At 37.8% G+C, this 18,842-nt stretch overlaps 2 protein-coding genes across 3 annotated transcripts in view; both read left to right on the top strand.

Moving 5' to 3' along the window:
* LOC112559634 overlaps positions 1-8,244 on the top strand; it is a 46,064-nt gene extending 37,820 nt beyond the window's left edge. Inside the window, exons 11-14 of the mRNA XM_025230970.1 lie at positions 6,746-6,932; positions 7,151-7,356; positions 7,713-7,945; positions 8,164-8,244. Of these exons, the coding sequence (XP_025086755.1) occupies positions 6,746-6,932; positions 7,151-7,356; positions 7,713-7,945; positions 8,164-8,244 (707 nt within the window). The remainder of the gene's footprint in view (positions 1-6,745; positions 6,933-7,150; positions 7,357-7,712; positions 7,946-8,163) is intronic.
* Positions 8,211-18,735, top strand: LOC112558907. Of its 2 annotated transcripts, XM_025229659.1 has the most exons (18): positions 8,211-8,347; positions 8,797-8,975; positions 9,273-9,413; positions 9,833-9,995; positions 10,275-10,443; positions 10,683-10,804; positions 11,217-11,356; positions 11,777-11,924; positions 12,109-12,309; positions 12,441-12,644; positions 13,053-13,273; positions 13,918-14,210; positions 14,708-14,973; positions 15,867-16,079; positions 16,525-16,620; positions 16,833-17,182; positions 17,503-17,707; positions 17,893-18,735. In XM_025229659.1, the coding sequence occupies exons 2-18, from the start codon at positions 8,799-8,801 to the stop codon at positions 18,171-18,173; spliced, it is 3,390 nt and encodes a 1,129-aa protein (XP_025085444.1). In that variant the 5' UTR covers positions 8,211-8,347; positions 8,797-8,798; the 3' UTR covers positions 18,174-18,735. The 2 variants fall into 2 exon arrangements, with proteins under 2 accessions (XP_025085444.1, XP_025085445.1); XM_025229660.1 differs by lacking the exon at positions 8,797-8,975 and having other exon boundaries at positions 8,280-8,347.
* The last annotated feature ends 107 nt before the right edge of the window (positions 18,736-18,842 follow it).

Raw genomic sequence — 18,842 nt, forward strand, 5'->3', positions numbered from 1 at the left:
GTACGCTGTTGCTATGCCTGGATAGATGAGCACTGACAGTTACGACTATTTGGAGCTAAAATACCGAGTTCAGCCGTGTCAAGTTCTGTGTTTGGAAATTTGGTGCAGCAAGCCTAGCTACGCTCTGGTGTTGTTTATTTGTCTCTGGTTCGCTGCTCGTACAGGCCCATGTTTCATCAACCTATGTGCAATATTTGGCAATAATTAGAGTTCAGTATGTAATTCAAAGACTGTTTCCTTTTTGATTATTCATCAGCTCCTTCTTTCATTGGGGCCTATCATCAAACTTGTCACATTTTAGTAGAGAGTATGATGAAGAGACTAAGGAGATGAGGAGGTGTAGGAGAGTGAGTGGTGATTGGAAAGTGTGTATGTAATTTGATACAAAGGAGGAGGCAAGTGGCTGGAGCGTGAGTAAGTTGGGTGGGTTCCTGATTAAGGCCAGAAGTAGCTCCTTTAATTTTTGCAATGACATTGGAATCTCCAGATCTGAATCAGTCTTTCCATGACTATACTCAATATCACAACAATAAAACTATATATTCTATCTGTGTCAAGATTCTTTCATTGGTAATTGTTTTCTGTAGCATTATAATTCGTTGCAAATCTCCACCATCGTGAAATCAATAATAGATGAAAGATCAATGGGCGTTTCATATGATTGAGACACTAAGATAATAGCTATAACTTTTTCCTGGGTTAAAGACCAAAGCTGCAGTGTATTGACCTAATTTTTGAGGTCAAAGAAGTTTGTAAATTTCTCCCTCCATAATTTTGAAGTTGCTCCCTTTATATCAAGAAAAAATAACGGGAGGAAAATGAAATACATTCAGCCTGTTAATTGACCTGATCATAATAAAATAGTATCTAGCCATCTTAACAATATTGTTGCTTTTGCAGCTGGAGATAAAGATTTGAAAAACTTCAAGATCCAGAGTACAGCGACCAGACTAACAGCACAGTCAATGTAATGATTCTAGCCGAGTGGACATATAGACTTATCGACTCTCCATTCTATTTGCTCCCAGGACCTGAATAGACAGTTCCTATAACTCATTTTAATGCTACACAGTTAAGATTAGTAACGCTCTAGTGAGTGTCTATTCACTCTAGGAAGACTCAATCTCCATTCACGTTTGATCCAATCCCTTTCACCATCAACCCATGCTTTCATTCATTCATTCATAATTGTCAATGCTTACATATACTTACAATCCCTTGCACATTGGCCATTGCTTTTGCCACATTTTATACATTGAAGAAGTGGAACTAATGGTTAATGTATGATTGTTACTAATAATGTCTAGTTTCTTAGAAATAATTATATATGTGAGCATCATCCTTGGCCACACCTCTCCACATCTCTGCATGCAAGCATTTAATACGTGCACATACAGCATACACATAATTACTCTTCCTACCCTCATCTTACACATGAGATGTATTAAAAAATTAACCTTTTTCTGGTTTATGTCCCCAAATGACATTTCCACACAGAGCATTATTTTGTCCCCAAATGCCAAGAAATCGTTCAGCTTCATAGAGGTCTCCGTGATTTCATACGAGGAACAAATCAAAGATGGGCTGTTTCTGGCGTGTCTGCAGATATCAGAAACTGTTCTGCAATGATCCACTTTATTATTGTTCCAAAAATGTATAGATGCTGCTGGAGGAACATCAGGAGTAAGCTTGTGAATGCTTTCACAATTAATTAGGCTTGCATTTTGCGAGTTTTGCCCCAGTGTAATTGCACACTTGCAGCTCTAGAGTGAAGTAGGCAGCTTTGCAAAGCAAAAGTAGCATGATAATTATCTTCCTTAATTAAGAAATGAAGATGAACAACCCATGAACACGCACAATCATCCCCTTCTTGTAAACAAATATTGTCATATTACAGAATTTTAGACTAATTAATTTTGGTAACTTTTGTTTCAATGAAGCGTAGTAGACATGGTGGTTATATAGTGTGTTTGCGCCTGAAACGGAGTTTGATCGTTTTTTCTTGGCTGACTTAGAGTATTGCAGTCTTCCAAGGATAATTTGTTTTCCGACTGTATTTTTGTGCAAAAAGAGAAATTTGACTTCTTGTTCATTCTTACTTATTTTGTCAGCATCTTTAGGCTGAAGGCCAGCCAGTGTCACTCGGATTTTAAGATAAGTGGATCAAGAAGTAGGATTACACAACTCACACCAACTCATCTCCTGCTTGTGGCCCACGCTGCCGCACATCTCTCGTGTCAGGTGGGCAGTTCTTGAGAGCCAAAGTCCAGATGTCAGCTCTCAGACTTATATAATGAAGACATCAAAAACATGGGACAGATCCTTGCTCTCTGTATATGCTGTGGCCGTGTGGAACGTCTTCTGGTAAAGTATACAAAAACTTTTTGTATATCTGCCTTTTTAAAAGACCTAAACTAAAACTCTTGACTATCATTTCTTGGTCACACACGACAGTTGCTTGATATGTTTTACAGATCATTACGATCCAAAACTAGCTTGAAAAAGTAGGTGCATCTTCAACTTGTTTCTATGAATACCAATGGATAAAATAATAAATATTTATCTGGGTTAAGGTCGAAGGGCATCAAATGTGTTCTCTGGGCCCACCACATAGAGCCGTATCTGGCTGGAGAAATGGTCATCGCTTACCTACGGTGTAGTGTGCTGCTGAGCCAGAACGTGGTGTAGGAAAAATGGTCAGAGATGCTTGCAAGGAGGGTCAGTGATGCGGCGTGGCATTACTGTGGACGCAGACCCTCCGCAGGAACGGTGTGGGTGTATATTGATGCTTGCGGGAGGCAGTTATCAGGTAAACGAGCTTGCAGATGGTTGTAGTTATTGTTAGCAGATCATCAAATAAGCAAAATCGGAGTCACTTCTGTTGAAATAGGGTCTCTGTCTGATACTAGGAAATTTCTATGGCCTTACACCATGCAATCATATATCTCACTTTGACTGATTTTGAGCTTTAAACCACTTGATCGGAAAAGGTGAAATCATGAATTTCTTTAAACAGAATCAAGCCGTTTGGAAAAAAATGTATTGTAAGAGTAGACTTATTGAATTCGTATCCAATGTGCAGTCCTCTCTGAAACCTTGTCTGTCAGATGGGGATAGGATTAGTGATGTTGAAGAGCTGGGATTTAACGATCTCAATCCACCTGACCTGCAATATTATATGCTGTTGGTAGGAGACACTAATGATATGGAGTAAGATCATGTGCTTATGACCTAAAATGACTGATTATAAGTACATTTTGTGTGTGTGGCATGCCTTTGGGCCATTTTCGATTGCATGATTTGTGGCCTGTGTGCTATACTTAAAGTGTGTGTATATATTCATGTATGCAAATAAGGTATTTCTAGACATATAATTTGGCAGGATTACATTTACTAAATTTGAAAAGCCCTTAATTGTTTCTTTTAGGATGAGATTTTATCATTCTTCATTAAATATGATTCACTTTTCACATCAAACAATGAAAAAAAATCTTTGGAATGCTTTATATATGTTAAACATTAGTTTTAGGCACATATCTGCTATCCTATTGTTATTTAAATTGTTCAAATCTGCTCATTTCTTATTTGATAACATTGTTTTCAGGTCACATCCTGGAGGCTGGGATGTGCTGAACTTCAGGATGCTGGGTCAGTCAATCATGTCATGTTGCACACTCTAAGAGCAAAGTGGACACATTGTACTATGTCACTGTCAGAGGTATTGAACGCAGATTAAATGTTTCTCTTTTTGCCTTATGAGCAAAAACCCCCCAATATTGACCATGTCGTATCCTAGGGGAAGATGACTATTAATTGATAGTCGAGAAGTTCTAGATTAGACCGGTTGACCCTGTCTGGGGAGAAGAGAAGCGGGAAGCCATACTGGGAGTCAGACAGCGAGACTGAGAAATAATAAGAATGTCGAGCCTTAGAGAGACCATAAGACTTACTCAATATGTGTGTGTGTAAAAAATACATGTTAATTACGTTTCAGTTGTCTGAAGTGTGAACCTGAGCAGAGAGGCAGAAAAGAATAGGATCATGTTTTAGGCTTAGAAATTAGATTCCTAACGAACTAAAGAATCACTAGCCATGACAGTATATGTTTATATTATGAAGTGGATTACACAAATTGTCGGATGAATTAAAAAAGAATTTGGAAAATTCAAGAGATTCAATTGAATAGTGTAGCTGGTATATATATTGAGTGATTATATCATAAACTATATTAATGCTTTTCAAAATGAGGTACAGTAGATTGAACAAGAAGAGTATCAATAAAGAAAAAGAATCTAAGGTTTTCTGGTTTATTATTGCAGCTAGGAATAATGTAGGGACTGACTGATGCGATGGCATATTCTCTGGGATTTTGTCAGGAGACAAACAGCTGCTCCTAAGAGGACAGTAAACAGATGCAGTTTCCAGAGACCTTTATTCACATCTCCACAATTCATTCAGTGATGTACTGTGTTGTTATAGCAAACTGCAAAAGCTTCCATCACGTACTTCTTCAAGTCTGCAGATTGTTTGCAGTTGACCTTGTGGTTAGATATGTGCACGGGTGAAGGGAGATTGTAAACTGGGTGTATGTGTCTCACGAGCTAAGAGGGCTGTGCCTTAATTGTGCAACCATGTTCTCAAAGCCATAGTCAATGGAGGTTGATATATTTAACAGCCATTACAATTGAAGTCTCTAGAGTCCCCTCTTGACCATAAATACCATATGGGTGTCCATCATGCAACCTTGCTTCACCATTAAACTTTTTCATGACCTGTCACTATGTTCACTGTGCATTGTGAGCCTCCAGTTATAATTGATACACAGAAAAGTATTGTTCTCCTTTGAAGTGCATTTTTAAAATTCAGACTCTTGTTTTTCTTATGTGTCTTCTATTACAAGATTTCTGTTCTGATCATTTTTTTCAAAGCTGGGAAGACCTGTTTGAAGATAATGAAAGTGGTGTGGCTAGTTTTATAGTTTCACTTGGCTCAGACCCAGGTCATGATGACAGGCATGGAAGTCAGATTCGTTACCACCACCTGTGCAGGATTCTTTACTGATAGGCCACTTGTGGAAGGCCATGACATAGGGCTATGTAACAATCAGGTAGCCCAATTTTCTACAAATGACAAGTGATCAACCTTTATTTATAGAAATAGGCAATTTGAGTTGTGGGAGCATTGCTCAGTACAAAAGTATATGAAAAAAAGAGAAAAATGAGAAGACAATGCTAGTTAAAAGATAAGGATAAAGCAAGTTGTGCATTATACAACACGCAAAGCAGTGTCCATCAAAAGCATAGTTAGCATATTTCATTTGAATGTAGTTCTCTTTATTATTCAAGCAGCAAATGGATTGTTAGAGACTAAGGAACTAGAAACAACAAGTAAACATTTACATTAATTTGCGGCCGTAAGTAAAATTGTAAGACACTGTCATGAACCAGCTGGTCAAGGCCAGAACAACGCCGAAGCGGGGTTGAAGTAATTGAAAGGTTTCCCACTTGTCCGTTTTTACTGAGCACCGCCTACCTATAATTACTTACACCCGCTTCGGCTGGTGTTCTGGCCTTGAACCAGGCAGGTTCATGACAGACACACACAAAAATCTATCTATATATATATCTAGATAGAAATACACTTTTACCTTATATGTCATATAAAAGGTTAATCTTAAGTATTTGCATGTAACGTGATGGTAACAGCAATGAATGGAAGCAGGTCTCTGCACCAGTTGCTAATATGTCTCGGCCGCGGGTTGTTTATGACATCTGTACCAGCAGTTGGCAGGTATACTCCACCTCTCACAGATGTTGGCGGGCATTTGATGTTGGACTTCACCAGGTCACCCAGTACGGTATTGGCAGCATTCTGGCGTGGGTTTTCACCAGCCTGTCTCCTTGTACTATGTTGGGAACGTGTTTGTTCAGGATGTGTATGACATTGTTGGTGAATTTGATATAGGCCTTTCACAGCGGTGAGTCACTTCTTGCTTGCTATAAGTGTGTAGTTGTTGTACCTCTAATGAACTGTTGAACATTTTTCCCCTATACATGATGGAGTCTGAAATCCTTACATAGGAGGTACTTTCATTTAAAACTAACGTTCTTGAGATCTGTCAGTAACATATATGTCATGACCACAATGTGTTTTTCCAACCTGAATGTCATCTTTAATGAAAAATGTGAGATTTTAAGTTTAGATAATCAAAGCTTTGTGAGAACAGCTCATAAATGACAGAGTAAAGCTTTAAAGCAGCACCTTTAATGACAGCAACATTAGGTGGCCATTGCAACTGATGAGCTATGTCATTTAATAGTAAACTAACAAGTTGGATGAAAAGTTAGACTTAAACTGAACATCATTCTGATGGATTGAATCCTAACACAAAGAGCTACTCTTATTTAAAAGTAGTAACATATATGGTCATGACTGTTTACATGTTTTTTATGCCTAAATGACTATCGAGAAAACATTTGATAAAATGTGACATTCTAAGTGTAGATAATCAAAGTTTTTTTATGAGAAACAATAAGTTCTGCTATTTTATCATGATTTTAGCTGCTTTGCAAAAACTCTTCAATGAGAGACTCAAAAATTGAGCAACACCTTAATGACAGTAATATCGCCATGGTCACAACAAATGATTAGATATCTGTTATATGCAGTTGTAAGTTTGGCATATTTGTTTAAAAATGAACAAACAACTGGGATGAGACTATGTTGGCTTTGGCTGATTTAACAGATGTAACATGGGATCACATCTCATTGTCTGAGGGTGTTCGCTACTATACGACAGTCAGAGCCTGCAATGTCATTGATTGGTGCACGGAGATGGCATCAGATGGAATCTTGATTGATACCACACCACCAGTAGCAGGAGATGTTTGGGATGGTGCAGGAGATGCTGATATTTGTTTCCAATCCCAAAGGCAAGCATGGATTTGATAAGTATTTGATCAAAAGACACCTTCCACTTTGAGTCAGTTCCTATGTTTTATATTGAGGTGACTAAATCTATCTGACAGGTGCTGACATGCATGTGACAGCCCTTTCTCTTGCTGAATATTACACTTGGCTGTAAACTTGTTATTGTTCGAGTGTTATCAACAGGGAAATTACTGATGCACCATGCCTTCTATTCTGCCAGAGATTTTCTTGCTGCCAATGGACAGGATTGTAGATGTGAGCTCAGGCCTGGCTGCTTCACATGGAGGTCAGGTACAAGTCCTGGTGCCACTGATATCATGCATCACGCAGTGTTGGTTTGGCGCTTGAAGCCTTCACATCAGACCTCTCAACTCCACTTCCAGAAACAGGACATATACATAACCATCACTGCTAAGGACAGAGCAGGTATTTTTTTAAACTAGACAAAGATCCTATAAACAAGACTATTATCACAAGCACAAGTAAATACCAGAAATTTATCACTGGTGCTATATCCTCATTCTTGACTTTATTTCATTAGACTAGATAAAAACATGCTCACCCTTCTCCAGCTTGAATACCTATGTTGTACTTTTTCTATGTGTTCTATCCTCTTACATTTTTATCTTTAAAACACTGGACACTGTGTGAAACTACAATCCTCATGCAGCTTTTGGTCAATGCAGATTAACATGATAGCAGTCAGAATTATGCAGCAAATAGTATAAATTTCCAAGTGAGTTCAGCAACAAATAAGTTTTAGTCTTTTGTCATCTCTTTAGGTAACTGGATAGAAGTTACTTCCAATGGATTCAAGGTGGACACCACAGCACCAACAGTGAAGCAGGTGCCCCAGCTGAATGGTGGACTGGGAACTCTTGGGGGGCCACGTCTAGTTAGTAGAGACACCTTGTCTGCTAGGTGGTCACTGGAAGATGCAGGATCACCAGTGGCGGCACATTTTGTCTCCATCACCAGCCATTTGCTGGGAGAGTTTGAATCAAGGCCACTGCAGGCAAGTATAATTCATGTTCTTGTACAGTTGATCAAATATTTTCATGTCCTTTGTATGGTTAATTCAGCATATGTTTCTGAGAGTGCCTTTGTGCACATGTTTTTTATCGTCTAAATATGAGTTTTTTCCCCAGAAGGTTTAATTTCACTCACCCACTTGCTTGTGTGGTTCATTTATTCACCAGGTTTTTTTTTTTCTGCCTATATTAAACTCTAAAGGCCTTTCTCAGTAACATAGTTGTCTCCACAGGTCCTGCACCAGTGTCAGTAGTATACATTCACATCACTGAGCCTCCATGATGGCAGCCTGTACGAGTGAAGGTCACTACCTGTAATGTAGCACGTCTGTGTACAACTAGTGTGTCTGAAGAGATCTTGCATGACAGCACTCCTCCTGTCACAGGTAAGGAACCATAAAACACTCCAGAATAATTCTTTACAAACAGATCTCTTTTCATTACTGCAGTTAAAAGTCATAGATATTATCAATATATCATTAATGCTTGTTCATGTCTCAGAAAAAAGACTAATGATATACATACATACTTCTTCAGGGCACAGGCTTCAAACACCAGAAGCAGGTCTGAAATGTGCTTAAATCTATTTTGTTCTCTGCTTTTTTGTGGTCTCTTCACTTTGTTCATGATCACCACAAATTGTTATGTGCATGACTTTATTCTTTTTGTATTTTGATTTTTTTCCGTGTTTTATATTTATTTTGCTTAGAAAATGGTAAAGATCGAGTTTGCCTATTAAGACAGTGAATGGCTCGCTATGTCTAGGAAGGAAAATCTCAACCCTTGCCTTCCTCTCCATTTACCTCCCTTGATAAATCAGGTACCCATTTTCCAGGTATGTTTGCTGTTAAGACTGACCATGCAGCTAATCTCAGACGCCATCTTGATGGCTGGATGGTTTGGTCCAGCCAGCAACTCCGGCTAGCATGGCTTGGCTTCCTTGATGTCCACTCAGGACTTGACCATTACATCATCAGCGTCGGGTCCACCCCTTTTGCAAATGACCTGAATCTTGTGAGTGCATTGTTTCCAATGTTTTCTGTCTAGTACAATTTTTGTTTTTGAATTTATTGTGCTGATCATTGAAGCTGGCTTTTTTTTTTTTTTTGATAGATGTAATGAATGGACTTTATTCTATATTGCTGTCCTGATTCAAATGAGTTATTTTCAAATATGATGCAAACATTTTCAAAAATGTTATGGAGGTCCTTAAGGTTGAAACATTTTTTAGATTTATCTATGTGCTGTCCAGTTTTCAATTTGCATGAATGGTTTCCAGGTGAACCAATAAAGCTGACTGTTTTGTCTCAGGAGAACACTGTCATCAAAGTGTTTCACAATGGGTCTGGAACTCAGTATGAGAACGAGGGCTTTGTACAGGTGTATGAGGTATCCACAAAACCATTAACTGCTGCACTGAAGATTTTTATTGCCATATGGGCTGTGAACAAGGTGAGTTATCTGAAATAACTTGGGGCTAGTCATCACTGTCTAGGGAAATGCTAGGACTCATGTTCACACCAGTTGATATCATAGCTACAAGATCGAGATCATTGCGATGAAATTACAGTTTATCTTCATCCTAATATGCTGTTAAGCTGACATGAAATCCCTACATGGAGTGAAATGTCACTCTAATGTATTTTATAGTTTGCTTTTTAGTAGGGTTTACCTTCACCATGATGCACACTGAGGCATACTTTCATACTTGTGTTAGTTCATAACATGTGATGTGGTCACAAACCTACACTATGAATGTTTTCTAGAATTTATTGATGGCCTTGGGTTTTAAAAATACTATCAATGAAATTTCATTTTCAATTTAAAAAGAGTAATGGTATGTGATGACATAGTTTATTTAATAATGGCAGGTTGGCCTACAGAGTCACCCTGCCCTGTCTGAGTTTGAGCTAGAAGAAGGTGGCGGTATGTCCCTTGTTCGTCGTTGCACCCCCTTCAACTGTCTTGCTCAATGCTTTTGTGCTGTGCAAGGGGCCACATGCAATGCATCATCCTGTGCCCCGCTTCCTGAAGGTAACATTGCAATGAGATATTGTAATGGTCCACATTATTTTTTTAGTGTGAGAAAAACACTATGTATTGGACAGCCATGACATTTTTTTTTTCTGATGAATTAGTCATTCATTTTCTGGAAAAATTGTTCCCACTAATTTAAACTGTAATATTGATGGTTTTATACATTTTTAATTGCTAATTGAAAGAAAGAAAAAAGTGAGACAGGCCTATTAACTTGGAAATGGAAATGGACATGAAAATGGAAGTAAAGCAGTAATCTTTTAAATTTTTGTGCAGAAAGTAATCCTAACTCACTGCTGACTGTGTATGATCATGCTGATCTGACCACACTCATATCTCCAAGGACTTCATCATCATCATCATCATCAGAAGACTACACACCCAGCAGTTCTTACCTAGCAGCTTCTTGGAATGTAACTGTATCACGAGGACTAAAACCAAACAGGTGTCGTTTTAAACTTCAGGCATAATAAGTTAGTTGTCCATGTAAGGTTTGTTGGTTAGCAGTTAGATGACTTGATTTAATGGACTGACTGATCTTGTATGCTTGGGTTTATAAATCTCATTTGTGATGCCTACTCACTCGTAGCATCGTTAATTGTATCAGCTAAGTAGCATTTACATATGGCTTTATTGAACTTCCAAATATGAATCTTATTTTTGTGTGTGATTTTAAATCAAAAGATATGAAGTATCAGCTGGCAGAAGTGATCAGGCAACACCTGCAGGTGTGTTTCGTGTCGCACTTGATCGCATATGGATGGATGTGGGCTTGGCACCATACTCTCTCCTCACCATTCCATCGGGTAGATTTTCAAGATTCTGTTTGTTCATTCAAACACTGTCATCTGTTTTATGAAAATATAATATCTTTATGGCATAAATGTTGATGCTTAGGAAAATTTTTATAAGCAATTAGTAAATACATTTTTATACTGAAATGTCAAGAAGAAATTAAATGAATAAATAGCAACACAACTTGAAATGACAGGATTTCAATTCTTAATCTTGTTCTTCTTAATGATGTCTTGATGACTTTTGTTTTTATTGTTTTGACGGATGTCTTGATTACTTGTTGTTCTTGTTGTCTTGACTGATGTCCTGATTACAACTTGTTTTAGTTCTTTTTGATGTTTTTGATGGTTACCTTTTCACTACAGGACATCTCCAGTTTGGCATTCTTTAAATGCTGCTGCTTGTTTATCTTTTCCTGAGCAGGCAGCCCACTCATTCCAAAACTAAAATATTCAACATTTGTGAGAGCTTGGTATCCAAATGGAAACTTTGCACTGTTTAAATCTAAGGGCATTATTCCTGTTCCTAGTCGTCCAAGTATCATCAACTTATTGGGCAGAGGGGTGAGTAGGTGTATCACCATAGTTTAAGAGGTTAAGAGGCTAAGTATGCATATACAGAATATGTGTGTATTATTTGTTAAAAGTTGTATCTTGGATATAAATCACAACTCACTTTAACAGTGGTTATGTTTATCACAAATTATGGTTTAGAAGAGGTCAGATATATATGTCTGTATCATTTATTAAAGATTTTGGAATTGAGCACTGTTTAACTGAATTCTTATCTTTTTAAGATTAGATGATGCAGTATTTATGCAGTATGGAGAATAAACATTAGCAGTAGAAAGAGTTTGCTCCATGTCCCGTAGTGCAAAGTTGCTAATGACAGACATTTGCTCTGTGCTGTTCAACAGTATGAATCTGCTGCCTGTCCTGTAGTTGCTAATAATTAACAGACTTTGGCTGTGTGTTGTGCAACAGGTCAAAGAACATGCTCAAGCGGGGCAGGACAAGGATGTAGACTATGTGACAAGATCTGATTCACTTCACACATCCTGGAGAGGAACCTTCCTCAACACTACAGCACCACTTCAGAGTTTTCAAGTATATGTTGGGACTTCTGTTGAGGGTATGTTTATGCTGCATGTCACATATCTGGTACAACATCACCATAATTTATGTAAAATAAATAGCCAAATCTCCATAAGTTGATGATTTCAGTTACATTTAAACTTTTTACTTTACACATTAAACATTAAAGGTTGTAAACAGGTTTTGAAACAACATTGACATTTGTGTTTTATTTCAATCAGGAAATGATGTGCACAGTTCAGGACCCTTGTCAGGTAACACAGAGTCTTACTATGCTACTGGTCTGTCACTGAGAGAAGATACTTTATACTACACCACAGTGGTTGCAGTGGGTAGCAGTGGTTTGATGTCTTGGGATGTTTCTGATGGCTTCATGCTGGATCTTCAGCCACCTGTTGCTGGCCTTGTGTTAGATGGAGATGGTATGTTTGTTGATTATACATAATTCAGCTGCATTCATTACATTCTTCAGTGTTTATTGTTTGAAATATGTATCTGTATTGTGCTGAGTCTATAGTAAGCATTTGATCTCCATTTTACGTGTTCTTTAAAGGTCTGCATGATGCAGACTACCAGTTGTATGACCAGTTGATCAGCGCAAAGTGGTTTGGCTTTACTGATTCTGGTTCTGGCATTCGGCGATTCTATTGGTGCGTTGGCACAACCAATGACTCTGACACATGTAATGTCATGCAGTGGACAGATGTTGGCTTGAAAACAAAGGGCAGCTTTACACCTTCATCTCCTTTAAACCAGGGTCAGAATTTCATCTCACATTTATAATGATACAATGATTTTCCAGAAGAAACTGTAAAAATTAAGCATGGGATAAAACATTTAAAATCGATCTGTATCATGCATTACAGATGTAAGTGATAACGCTATAATGCACACATTGTACACACAAACATGCTAACACAAAAGTAACCAATAAGAAACCAAAATTTTTTAAAAAATACGAAGTTCTATTCCACCATTCAGTTAATGTTTTTTTTATATTATTATGCATTTTTAGTTATGTCTGATGATATATTGGTGTGAATCTGATATAAATGTGATCAGTGTACTTACTGCAGTTTTAACATTTGCACCTGTACAATACATTCCATGAGATACATTAGTATGAGTGGGATCTTATAATTCTTCTTTTTTTCTGTTCTGGCAGGCACAATATTTTACAGCAAAGTCTATGCTGTTGATGCAGTGGGACACAGGTCAAGTGTCAGTGTGTCAGATGGGGTGAAGGTTGATATAACACCCCCACGTGCTCTTGACATAATTTATACAGACAACATTAACCATGTAAACAACCCTTCCTTTGAAGATGATGTCACGTCTAACACAGGACAGATCGTGTGTGACAGCAAGCCTCCATCTTCTTGGAAGGTAACTTAGATAACCTCTTATATGATAATAACTTTTTCAGGGAGTGTTTTTGAAAGCGTGTTAAAACCCACCACACACTCACAACAACACACTCACCACACATATTGGATTCAATATGTCCTATGTACACTTACTTTGCATATGCATGGCACATTACAATCAGGTCACTCTGACATGCCCCTGCAGATGAAGATGGTGGGAAGAGAAGATTGTTGATTTTCAACTGAAGCTATGATGCACAGTAAAGACATTAACATTCAAAGATGCACAAACACACACGTATATATATATGCTCAAACACACACACACACACACACGGATACATGCTATTAATGTCAGACATTACCATCATGGAGAAAAGACACCTCTCTTAGCTAAGTGTGAGTTAACATATCTTCCACCATTTGAAATAACTACTATCTAGTCTCTGAAATCTGCTGATTTGTCTTGCTGGACTATAAGTTTTGACTCCATTCAGACTTGAAATGTCTGCTGATATAAGTTGGTCTCTAACTTCATTAGAGAAATTTATGTTCTGAAGCAAGATGTTAATATTTTTTTTGCTAAAATATTTACAGTGCTTAACAAATATTAGCTTGAAGGTGTGAACAGTATCATTTTCTATTTTTATGTTTAAATGGCAGATTGGACCAGGATCCTGCATAATCCTTCAGCATCCTCGGCATGCAATCTCTGCAGACGGCACACAGCATGTGTTGCTGTCTGGTGCTGTCATGCAGAGTGTGTCTGGCCTTACTTCAGGATTGGTTTACCGGCTGACAGTCAGACTTGCTCACCCAGAAACCCTCAGGGACCACCACAAACCAGTCCAAGGTTATGTGCAGATCGGAACCCAGCAACACACGTTCACACTTGATCCTGCCATGTGCCGGGGTGTGTGTGATACTGAGAAAGAGCCAGTTATCATGTGGCACAGGTAGTGAGAAATTTTTGATCATTCATTGTGCTTTCTGTGATGTTTGGTGTGGGCATATCTTATATTTGTGTGATATCAAAAAAGTAGCAACTATAGTCAGTGTCCATATTGCTGACTAATGTAGTTTTATTTTTAAAGAAAGATGGTATTACTTTTATTGGAATAGTTGATATATTAGTTGATATATTTGTCTTGGGCATTTGGGCATTTGGCGTGGTAATAAACTGGTGAAATTAGTTTTTTGTTTGCTGATGAAAACAATATCTTGCAAATCAACAAATATTCATTCCCTGATACTCACATTTGAAGCTCACATTCCTGACATAAATCATGGATGATGAATAATGTGCGTAAGTGACAAGGCAGAGACACCTTTTTTTGGGTTCATTTGACAAAGAGAGAAAGGGTACATAACTGTATATCTGACATGATTTAATGTCTGATGTTATAGTTGTCATTCTGTTTGCTTCTGATTTTTTTTATACCTTTATGAACAGTTTCACGTATGTGGTGACCGCACACAACTCCACACTGACTTTGGTCATCAGCACGACATCCTCCTCCACAGACCAGCAGCTAGCACTGGACTATGTTGTCCTTGAGACCATCCACTATGTCCAGCAGACAGAGACTTCCAGAAATGTCACTAGTGAGTCTCATCTCTCTGCCAGTGCCGTGTTCCTGCCACACTGGTCAATGGTGCAGTCATCCTGGCATTTCTTAGACAATGACTCTCCCATTACAGACTACAAGTGGGCGCTAGGTATGTGAAAGTGGTCTCAGAACATCTATATTTTGCTGTAGTATGAAATCTTTGTGTTATTGTTTAGGTAAAATAACTTGAACAACTCGATATAAATTTTAAAGTATTCTCTACTGGCTTCCTTACAGCCTATGGTTGTCACTAATATATTTGTGGGACGTTACAATGTTGTTCTAATGTTGATAGTTAATCTGTGTTTGTAATATTTTATATTTAATCTGCAGTTCTCTTCATTGTACATTGTTTTGTGTGATGCCTTATAGGAACAGAGTATAAAATAAAGCAGTGGTTCTCAAAGTTTTTCGGACCGTGGACCATTTTACTTTAGTAAAAGCTATGGCGGACCACCAAGGCCTAAGTAAAAAATATGGCGGACCACCAAGGCCTAAAAATCAGTCTGTACTATGAATTTCAAATTTAAATTGCCGCATTTGTTTCATTACAATTCAAAACTAAATGTACTTTTGTAAAAGTAGTATAATAATAAGTTGACATAAGACTACGAACACCTCGTTCTTTGTAATTAATATGTTAATAGGAGGAATGCATCACTTTAAACATCACTTTGCTGACATATGACGTCTGTCAGCCACGGACCACCTGCCTTATGCCCACACTTTGAGAACCACTGAAATAAAGTATTCCATGATAATGCAACTTTTAAATATCTACTAGCTAATACTCAATAAGCTTGTTACTGAGCAGAAAATTCATCTGATAGTACTCCAGCATGTTATCAGTATTTCTTTCTTTATAATATAATTGCAATATTATACCTCTTGATCAGGCAATGAATATACAATATTGCCCAAGAACTCCATATTATATTAATAAAAAAGAATAAAACAAAAGTAGGTTCATTCACAGAGGAAAAGAATAACTGATATTTTCAGGGACAGTGGCAGGTGGGGTTCAGATCCAGGGGTTCAAGGGTGTAGGACAGCGACAACATGGTTCTGCTCTGGGACTTACACTCCATCATGGCACACCACTCTATGTGACGGTGGTAGCATCCAATGCTGCAGGACTAACAACAGTGGCATACTCTAGCCCTCTTCTGGTTGACATGACCCCACCAATTATAACAGATCTTATTGATGGAACACGTAAATATATAACTACTTTTAGCAGTTTTTCATGTAATCCAACAAAAGCTGTTCTACTTTGCATGAGCACATCATAAAGTTGTTGTTATATGAAAATAAATGTTGTTAACCTTCTGAAAGAAATTTTTTAGAATATGATGTAAATTTTTTTTAATCCTGAGGAAGCTCTTTATCTACTATCATCAGGCACCGGTGAAAACTTACGATGAAAAAATCTTATGCTACTGTGAATAAGTCCATGGAACTGATGAACAACATTGAGAGAATGATTGATATAGCCATGGTAACAACAACAAAAAATACTTTTTTGGTTTTGTTTTGTGCTCTTTAGAAAAGGTTTTTGTCTATGTGACTTACCAATATCTGATGGGTAATCAGTGGTTAGTCTTAAATGACTTGCAAATACAGTGTGACACAAACCAACCCACAATTTTGTTCTTTACAGAGGAAGATGTGGACTTTCAAACAGGTTTTTTCATAGGAGCATCATGGAGAGCCACAGACTACGAGTCATCTGTAGCTTACTGTCAGTGGGCTATTGGTAAGTAATTGATTATAAGTGGAGATAAGGGAATTATCAAATGGTGAACGGCACAGACACTTTCATTTAGTATTTTGTAAAGAGTCATCTTTCGTATTTTTTCAGGCGAAGAACAAAAGTCAATGTATTATGTCACAGGTAATGTTTCATATCTTCCACAATTGTACCAACCTAACATTTTACCAATTTAGAGCATATTAACTGTCTTGCAGGCTTTGAAGCAGGGTCAGGTGAAATTTCACCTTTCCAGAGAGCTCCTCAACCAACGTCCAATACATACACTATCACAGCTGATGTTGGTTTCTCTCTCAAAGACTTGAAGCTGCCCCAGACTCTCTATGTCTCTGTTCGCTGCTACAATAAAGCAGGCTTACCAGGGTTTGGTCATACTGATGGACTCACCATTACACCTGATAATGAGGAGGCTAAGCTTGGAGGACTGCGTTTCCTTGGTGATAGCATCACTGTGTATCCAGTGCGTGAAGCTTGTCAGGTGATGCAAAACCGCTTACGCATGAGTTGGCAAAACTTTGCCTCTCTGAATCCACTGGCTGGCTTTCAGGTATGTTGCCAAAGCTGATATGCTGACAAAGACCAACCATCTTTAAACTGTTAGAAGGTTGGGGGTAACCCTAAATAGTCATTTTAGGATCCTAGCTTATTCGCAAGCCCAATATAATGTTTGCTTCTTGAGGTAACTCCTGTTTTTTATGACAATGCACGATTTATTATGAAGATGATCTGCATGCAATATAGATATGTAGCCACTGTATCTTAATGGTATACCTAGACTCTCCACTATATGACAAGGCAGTCTGATTACATAGTTTCTATTGTGATGCATAGTTATTAGAAGACTGAAGTTGAGAACACCTTGTGCAGATTGACCATTATTCCAACATCGACCAAGACTCGTATCAGACAAAGAACCTTCCTTACCTACTGGAGGCTACAAGAATCTCAGGACTTGCGCTCACAAACAATACCATGCATACATGGAGTGTATCACCTGTGGATGCCTTTGGTTCTGTTGGCAAAGCTGTCAACAAGTCTGTTCATGTGTCGATGAATGCACCTACAGTGAAAGGTTTTGTGATTATTTATTATTAAATAGATCACTGGCATTGTATGCACTGTAGGAGCTTAAATAAAAGCAAAAGGGTTAATTAAGAAGTAAGAAAATAAGTAAATATTAAAATACATAAATCATTTTAAAACAATCTAACCATATTTTTTTTAATATAGACATTAGAATTCGTTTGTATGTTTCAGCAAGTGGACAAGCAGAATTCAACAGGAATGGAACCCACCTGACTCTTTCTTGGAGAAACCTTTTCACTTCTGATTGGCCAGATCATGACCTCACCTTTGAAGTCTCTGTTGGTTCAGTTAAGGGTGGTACTGACATACTCCACTGGCATAAAACCACTGACTCAAGTGTTATTGTCTCTTTTGTGTCCAAAGTTACATCCTTCTCCCTTTACTACATTGTAACTGCTATTGATCCTTGTGGTTATCACCTAGCCAGCACAGGTTCTGTGAAAATAAATTAAATGCGTGTGATCCTTCTTTTCTTTTGCAAGTATTTATTATCATCTTTCAAACTATGTGCTAAGGCAGCAGATTTCCCTTGACACCTACAGTTTGTAATGGAAACTATGTAGATCAAACTCTTTACTTTATAAAGCATTGACATTGAATAGCAGACTCCCAGACTGTTCTCGATCATGACAGTATAATGACCACACATGATGGTTTCTTCATGGGACATAACTATCTATTTTTATGAATGAACCACCAATACTAACCACTTTCCTCCCTCCACCATTATGTGGTCTCTAAGCAAAACCTAAAGAGAAAATGAAACCTGGTTGTTGAATATCACATTTTTGGGGTTTGTAATAATTTTGTATTTGTAAAGATATAGAAGCACTATGTAGAGGCTGTACTATGCTAAAGATTTTACTGAATCTTGTAAAGCAATTGACAATGACAAGAATTCTGATACAAGACTGTCCATTCTTTATCGTAAATTTGAGCCCATCATTTTGCTGTTGATGTATATAATCTTTATTCTTACATTAATTACCTAATAATAAACGTTATTGAGAGGCAGCTGAACATGTCTGTATGGCTCTGAGAGAACAGACCGTATGTGAATATCGAAAGAATAATCTTTGGTTCTACCAGCCGATGGACGAGTTGTCTTGTTGTCGCCTTCG

Source organism: Pomacea canaliculata, linkage group LG3, assembly GCF_003073045.1.
Source record: "Pomacea canaliculata isolate SZHN2017 linkage group LG3, ASM307304v1, whole genome shotgun sequence".
Taxonomy (NCBI): Eukaryota; Metazoa; Mollusca; class Gastropoda; order Architaenioglossa; family Ampullariidae; genus Pomacea; species Pomacea canaliculata.